This window comes from Adelges cooleyi, unplaced genomic scaffold, assembly GCF_023614345.1.
Source record: "Adelges cooleyi isolate 19-005CV unplaced genomic scaffold, UGA_ACOO_1.1 ACOO_flye_CR_arks_rails_tigmint_CR_PRNA_108, whole genome shotgun sequence".
NCBI lineage: Eukaryota > Metazoa > Arthropoda > Insecta > Hemiptera > Adelgidae > Adelges > Adelges cooleyi.
This window is the reverse complement of record NW_026095761.1, coordinates 9708485-9715654: the sequence shown is the minus strand read 5'-3', so window position 1 is coordinate 9715654 and position 7170 is coordinate 9708485. Positions and strand designations below refer to the sequence as shown.

Below are 7170 nucleotides of genomic sequence, written 5' to 3'. Positions count from 1 at the left end.
AGATAATAATGTTGGTAACTGTATTATTAGCTTTGCTCAGCGGAAATGTAACGGATCTTTTTTTATCAACAAATTTTTATACAGTTTAATTTCGATTAGGTAAGTATAATTTGACAAATCAATAAATTCAATAAAATATTGTCGGATCGGAAACGTAGGTACATTTAAAGAAGTTCATTTGCGCGCCACTGGGATTCGTTTTGCCGGAAACCTGGTTCGGTTTCAGATTAAATTAGTGGTAAGCTTCTTTATCACAAAAAAATCGAATGATAACGAGCGTAATCTATGTATGTGGTTACCACAACGGTAAGCCGCTCGTAACCGCACTTCTGGTAAATTTAATGTATTCGGCGCGTAATCTGAAATTTTGAAATTCATTCCCCTTCTTTTTAACTCGCTAAATGCTAATGCCTAATCATTATAAAAATTTGTATTTTCAAGTTTCTAATAATCACAATTCACATATGGAAAACCGCATTACAGGCCGCTAATTAATGTTCACCGAGTTCTTTGAACGTTTGTTTGCAAAACGGTATAAATATTTACAAAGAAAAGAATTCCTTAAACTACACAACATGAACAGTTGCCTACGATTCACAAGTTTACAGCTCATCGGCAAGTTCTACTTTGTGGTTTTGAATGATGATGAAAATCAAGTTGACAAAAAAACTGGTATATAAAGACAATAATAATAATTTATCTAATCTGTTATCACTTATCATTTATGCAATAATCAATAATACAAGTAAACTTAGTTTAATATTACCTACTTTATTACTTTTTGTCTTTATAACTGACTCCTGTGTGATTCAACAAAATGTCTTTTAACCGCAAAACCGATCAAACTGTAACCAAACTGATTGCGATGACCGACGACATCGACGGCGATGAAGTGCTGTACATAAAAACAACAACGCAGGGTACCAAATGCGAAATGGTCAATTGTAAGAGCAACTCGGATGGTAATGTTTGCAAAAAATCCTATTTTAGATTTCCCAAACATGATTATCGGTGAGTGCACAATATACAACATATGCATAAATGCATAGTGTGACTACAACAACGTTAATCGGTCTATCGTTGGGTCCACAGTTGCAGTCAATGGGTGTTCGCATGTGGTCGACCTGATCTGGTCAAGTTGTATTTGAAACGAGGCGCAATGTTCATGTACAAAACAAGAAAAGTGTGCGAGGAACATTTCGTTAGAGCCGACTTCAGAAATCCTGATTTACTCAGTCAAGGGTAACATCTGATGCTGACTAAACATGAAAAATTGTCCCCCGTTTTAGTTCATCTTTATCGTCAATTTAAACTATATAATGACAATTTTTTCTTAGGTTATTCAATGATGTAGTACCTACAAGAAATTTACCGAAACTCACAACAACAATACACATAACACGCAAACATCAGCCAGAAGAGGACGCGACAACTTCGGCAGTCGCCGACGATGCGCCATTGAAAAGAAATCTGAGAGAGCGTAAAAGCAATCGATGTTGTTGCGATGCGCTTGAAACTGCCAAGAGAACCGTCAGAATTAAACGCTGTTCGAAGAAAAAAATACTAGTCATTGTAAAAACAAAACAGTCCCGCAAACGAGGTAGGCCGAAAAAAAATTAAATTGCGTGTAGAGTTTTCGTCAAAGCGTTATTACGTAAAAATGTTTTTATTAAATTATATTATGTATACATTTATAATGTTGTGTCTGAAAATAATGCTTGCGTATTATTTTCAGTCACTCTTTAAATTGTATGTATTTATAAATCTTATTGTAGGTCTTGTTTAACTAATATATTATTAGACATTTAAATGTATACTTTTTTAATATTATTATTAAAATTCATGATTGGCTTGTAACAATTAATTATAGAAAATAAACATCAACTATGACTATGTCATAAAATGGAAACGACAAATTATCTGTAGACCGTCAAAAATACACTTTCGCATCTCTACATAACTAAAAATCTTTTTAGTCATTTTTAAACTTAGAACTACATTTAAATTTAGAGCGAAATATTATTAATGCTGAATGCTGTAATAAATAAAAATATCTATTATTTTAGTTGTTTTTTTAAGATGTTTCTTGATACAGTAAAAATTAAAACTTGACAGGATCACCAGTTTCATCTTTATAAATTTTAAACGAAATATTTGTAACAGTCTATTCTATAAATAAAAAAAAGTCATATCAAATGGTTAAGTAATTAAAACACATCATTATTATTCTTTACCATCACTCGTTACAAAATATAACAATATTTTGTAGTTCATACAAAACTGCTACTTATGTTGTTTTATTATAACAAATAAATAATGATAACTTATATTAATAATAAAAATTAACATCGACATCATCCAATGTGTCTGCTCGACATACTTTCATGAGTTATTACTTGACCAACGACTATAGAAAAATCATTAAGTTAAACTTATCAAGTATTATAAAAGCTATATTATGTAAAACAGAAAAAATGATAATTTAACTTATATTAAATTTAATGTATACCTATTTATAGTATGGAATTAAAACGACAACAAAATCTTGGTTAAGAGTTTGATCGTCAAAAAAAATTTACATTTTTCAATGTAAAAAAAAAAAAATTTTTGCAATGAATAAAAATACCCTTAAAAACATTACGATTATATTACAATTTAATATACGTATATATTTTTTTCACTAATTTTATTTTAATAACGGACAGTAATAGTTATTGGTGAAGGGGATTTTTGGATTTTTTGTTTTCCTAATATTAACCGTTTGTCGTAAAAGAACTAAAAACTATAAAAAAAATCGTCTTGCCTTAAAAGAAATTCCTCAGAAATTATACAATTGGCGAACACAATTTATAAATATTATTTTAATAAAAAAAAAAAATACATATTTTTCAATATAAAATAAAGAATATGAGCTAAATATATGAATATTTCACGTTGAATATATTGTACAAATAGTGTTTGGGGAGACACTCCATACACCAGACGGCCGTGATAGTAATAATAGTAATAAAAACAAATTTAAAATTATTAATTTAAAAAAGGAAAGAACATCCAACGTCGTCTGAATTTTGATCATTTCAGCGTGATCACTCTGGTCTAGTCATCGCTTTCGCTTGCGCTCTAACGCGTTTGTCGTATTCTACACGGTTTTGGCTGAAAATGTAAAATAAAACACATTGTTATTACATAATTTACATTAAAAAAAAAAAATAATCAAATTTTGTGTTTTGATAATTTTATAATTCACAATTTATGATGTATCTATTAGGGTGGTGATCCTTAGTAATAGAGGTATAATTTCTTTCTCAAAATACTTTAAGAGAGGCTCTCCAAATTTGTAAATTAATTTATGTAATTTTAATAACCTATATATATATATAAATAGATAGAGAGAGCATTGCAGCATAAATCCTCACTAGAGTTTATATTTTCATCGAGTACAGGATGAGATATTCTTCTATTAAAAAAAATTAGAAAATAATGGTTAAGTATTGTTATAAATTCTTATTCAACATGATCTATTGATAATAAAGTAAAAGAAATATTAAAGGAGGTTACTGATAAAACAACACAGTTGTCTATAATAAAAGCTGAAGAAAATTTTCCAAGGTATGATTTTAAAACATTTTTCGAATTAATAGTATTTTTAAGAGGTATACCAATATGTGGAATTTGTTTTAAAGCACCTGGTGCTTATTAACTTGTATATTGAATTTTTGAAGTTATATTTTTGATAGGAAATATTATGATTATTAGCGATATGAGTTCCATACAAAAATAAAACATTTTTTGAGTTATAATGAAAAAATCTAAATACTATCCCCCCTTCCCACGAAGTTCAAATGTTCTACTCTTTAAGTGCACGTCTGAAGATTAATCAATAGAGATCAAATTTTACTTACATTATTTTTATATATGTAAGAACACAATTGAGGGGTCTCTAAATCAAATTTTAGAACTTCAAAAATAAGGACCATCCTAGTATCAATACAACCAAAAAAAAAAATTGTGTTTACCAGTAGATTGTGTATGCTTCGGCTTGTGCGGGATCTTTGATGTTTGGTTCATTTAGAAGATCTTGAATACCGAGTAAAATTTGCTTTATGGTGATTGCCGGACGCCAGTCTTTTTCTTCGTCTAACAATGACAAACACACGGTTCCTAAAAAATACAAGAAAAAAATTAGCTCTTCTCTGCTATAGATTTTATGTAATTTATATTGAACCTTACCTGAAGGGTAAACATTGGGGTGGAACAATGGCGGTTCAAATTTACATTTAGGTGGACTGGAAGGATAATCGTCTTTGAAGATCATACGCAAGAAGTACATACCACCTTCCCATGCGGTCTGTAATAACAAAATTAGTTTTTTTTTTTTATTGCAATACATTTTTTAAAATTAATTTCTCAAGTTAAAGAAAAAATATCATTACTATTAACAGATTAAGCGCCAAGCATATTTCACTAAAACTTCTCTCTGGACAAAGATTTTTTCATGTTATACCCATCATTTTATACTACCTACTAAATACATATCATCTATGAATTTCACAAATTTTTCTGTCTGAAGTAAAAAAAAAAAGTAGAGCGGACACCAGTATCCGCTATGGCGTTAAACCTGTTAATCCTAGTCGTATTCAACTATAACAAACTGTCAATACCTAGTTTTTATGTCCAAGTAAAAAATTTGTTAAATTAACTATTAGCTATTCGAATAAAAAAATTATATATAATCGTCATCTGATGGACTAATTTTGTTCAATACATAAAATTGTATCGTTAAAAGCGCTGTCACGGTATTAAAAAAATGTCACTTATTTACCGAATTCAAAAGATACTTCTTTTTAAATAGTGCTTCGAAATATAGTTGTTTAGATTTTGTCGGATACAGAAATAAAAAAACAGTGATTTTAATTTAAAGATTGCCCGTACAGTTTTTATTAATATGCACATGTGACGTCCTATTTATGATAAATGATAATACATTTTGTCTATGAAAAATAAATTACAGACAACAGATTGTGTATGAGCACAAATTAAAAAAAAAATATTTTTACAAATTAAATAATTAATGACATACATTTTTCCTTCCTGGAATATAGCATTCCCAAACCATGAGATTCATAGAACCGTCCGTGTTTTTTGCTGGTTTTGCTACAAATCCCTAAAAAAAAAAAAAGTGTTATTAGGATGATAAAAAATACATAATATACAATGTACCAATTTTTTGACTTCCGAAAAATCAATAGGACCTAACAACGGAGGCACATGGTATAGTAACTAAACACCATACCAAATCTGATCAATTCGGAACTAACGAATCAACGAGCTTTAATACATGGGTAGGTGTGCACCAAATGCTGAAAAGTGAGTGTACACAGACTTATGTACAATGTTTATATATTGAAAAGAGTAAAGAGAGGAGTATTGGAATTTGGTCAGTACAAAAAAGTACCAAGTCGACATTAGACTACACTATCATATACTAGAACAAAAATGAGATATTTGCATGGTATACTCATAATTTATCGTATAATTTTAGTACTTACAAACGGATGATCCTTTCTCCATCCTTTACGTTCTTCGGCTAGTCGAGTCAATGCAATACCGGACATTTTGCTAAAAAAAAAAAAAACAAGTAAAACTACTATTTTTATCTCTTAATTTAATTAAAAGAAATTAAAGGGTGACAAATAAAAAAAAAGATGATTAATAATATAACAAACTAAAAATACCGAAACCAATGTCAGATGTCGAACAATAATTTCGATTATACCTATTTAATGCTGATTCAGGGCTAAACGTGAGAATATATATATTGGTCAAACTTCCGTTTCTAGCCGTTTATCAAATGAAAAAACGTGAAAAAAAATAACAAGGTAGGTATAAGCGTTAAATTTAGTAACGACAAAAACGTTTACGGTGGTTTCGTTTGGATAATTAGGTATTACATTGATTATTGATAGGCCTTAATCTGACGCGTGATAATAGATTATTATTATGAATAATATCCGTTTACGGCACGAATTCCAGACAAATATAATATTCCTTAAGAATTTAAATAATAAGTCGCCGTTGTCCGAAGGAACTGTGCATTGTTATTGTTTCCCAAATGGTTTGCGCGGTCAATAATAATACGAGAACACGTTACGAGTGGATTACCCAGAGCGTATGGCCGAGGGAGATAATGGAGAAAATATAAAGAAAACGGCGTAAAAACCCAAAACGGTGAAATTATCGCTCTATTGCTAACCTCAGCGAATGGCACACGGCACAATTATTTACGAAGACAAACTCAAAATTAAATATTATATTATTATCAACTATAAAACACTAATATTTTATGACTAGCAAATAAAACTGAATATCGCGAGTGCAGCAGCAATTGACGCCAAAACGTTCCGACTTGATATTCTTTGTAAAATGTATATAATATACATATATATATATATGTTAAAATTGTATTATACATGTATAAAAGTCATAACAAACGAACATTATACGCAGAATCCAACCGCCAGGTCGAGCTGCTGTAGCGCGCGCTCTAACAGTGTGGCCGCGATGAGGGAATTTACTTGTTCATCCGCCTCCTAACCTAGCCTACTGTATTGTTTGTTGTTGCTATATTTTACGATTGACGGGAGCACGACACACAGCCACCTAAAATCGACACGGAGCCACTCGACAAAAAGCCACCCGAAGGAATACTAACATGTACAATATTGATATAAAATGCACGATTATTATTTGTGAATGTTGTGCGGCCGACACCACGTTTCATAACGGAGTAATATAATTGGATAGAAAAAAATGTAATTTCTATAATGTATAGTAAACATTGTTATTATGTTAGTTGCAGACATTTCAATTTATTCAACAGCATTTATTGTTAACTCACGCTTTTAATAATAATTATTATGTTTCTAAATAATTGTACTCTATTATTATGAATAATTATACATTTGTATATTAATGATATTTATTTATTATTATAATACATAGATATATTATTGTTATTGGCACTTTAAAGTCGGACTCGACAAGAAGAAGACCATGTAAATAAATAAGTTTTACATCAAACTCTACGTGTAGAAAAATAATTTAAATTTTAGTTCGTTTTTTAAATAGATTTGGTTCTATGCGCCTTGTATACATACATAATATAATATA

The 7170-nt window shown here is 29.8% G+C and overlaps 2 protein-coding genes across 5 annotated transcripts; one reads left to right on the top strand and one right to left on the bottom strand.

Annotated features, from left to right (window-relative positions):
- Positions 1 to 438: 438 nt before the first annotated feature.
- LOC126843978 (uncharacterized) lies at positions 439 to 2044 on the top strand. Its single transcript, XM_050581799.1, has 3 exons — positions 439 to 1011; positions 1093 to 1242; positions 1338 to 2044. The coding sequence occupies exons 1-3, from the start codon at positions 818 to 820 to the stop codon at positions 1618 to 1620; spliced, it is 627 nt and encodes a 208-aa protein (XP_050437756.1). The 5' UTR covers positions 439 to 817; the 3' UTR covers positions 1621 to 2044.
- Positions 2045 to 2193: 149 nt separating this feature from the next.
- LOC126843983 (SUMO-conjugating enzyme UBC9-B) lies at positions 2194 to 6426 on the bottom strand. 4 transcript variants are annotated; one of them, XM_050581813.1, is made up of 6 exons: positions 6254 to 6426; positions 5550 to 5619; positions 5081 to 5164; positions 4231 to 4348; positions 4017 to 4161; positions 2194 to 3153 (listed from the first exon to the last, which is right to left on the bottom strand). In XM_050581813.1, exons 2-6 carry the CDS (start codon positions 5613 to 5615, stop codon positions 3087 to 3089), a joined length of 480 nt encoding a protein of 159 aa, XP_050437770.1. In that variant the 5' UTR covers positions 5616 to 5619; positions 6254 to 6426; the 3' UTR covers positions 2194 to 3086. The 4 variants fall into 4 exon arrangements, with proteins under 4 accessions (XP_050437770.1, XP_050437790.1, XP_050437784.1 ...); XM_050581833.1 differs by lacking the exon at positions 6254 to 6426 and adding an exon at positions 5952 to 6197; XM_050581827.1 differs by lacking the exon at positions 6254 to 6426 and adding an exon at positions 5736 to 5945.
- Between the last annotated feature and the right edge of the window lie 744 nt (positions 6427 to 7170).

Excerpts from the sequence above, each read along its gene's own strand:
- LOC126843978 (XM_050581799.1), top strand. The coding sequence starts at position 818 with ATGTCTTTTAACCGCAAAACCGATCAAACTGTAACCAAACTGATTGCG. Across the intron at positions 1,012-1,092 it reads TTTCCCAAACATGATTATCG|TTGCAGTCAATGGGTGTTCG; the intron begins GTGAGTGCACAA and ends TTGGGTCCACAG. Across the intron at positions 1,243-1,337 it reads CCTGATTTACTCAGTCAAGG|GTTATTCAATGATGTAGTAC; the intron begins GTAACATCTGAT and ends ATTTTTTCTTAG.
- LOC126843983 (XM_050581813.1), bottom strand. The coding sequence starts at position 5,615 with ATGTCCGGTATTGCATTGACTCGACTAGCCGAAGAACGTAAAGGATGG. Across the intron at positions 5,165-5,549 it reads GGAGAAAGGATCATCCGTTT|GGATTTGTAGCAAAACCAGC; the intron begins GTAAGTACTAAA and ends TTTTTTTTTTAG. Across the intron at positions 3,154-4,016 it reads GAAGCATACACAATCTACTG|CCAAAACCGTGTAGAATACG; the intron begins GTAAACACAATT and ends TTACATTTTCAG.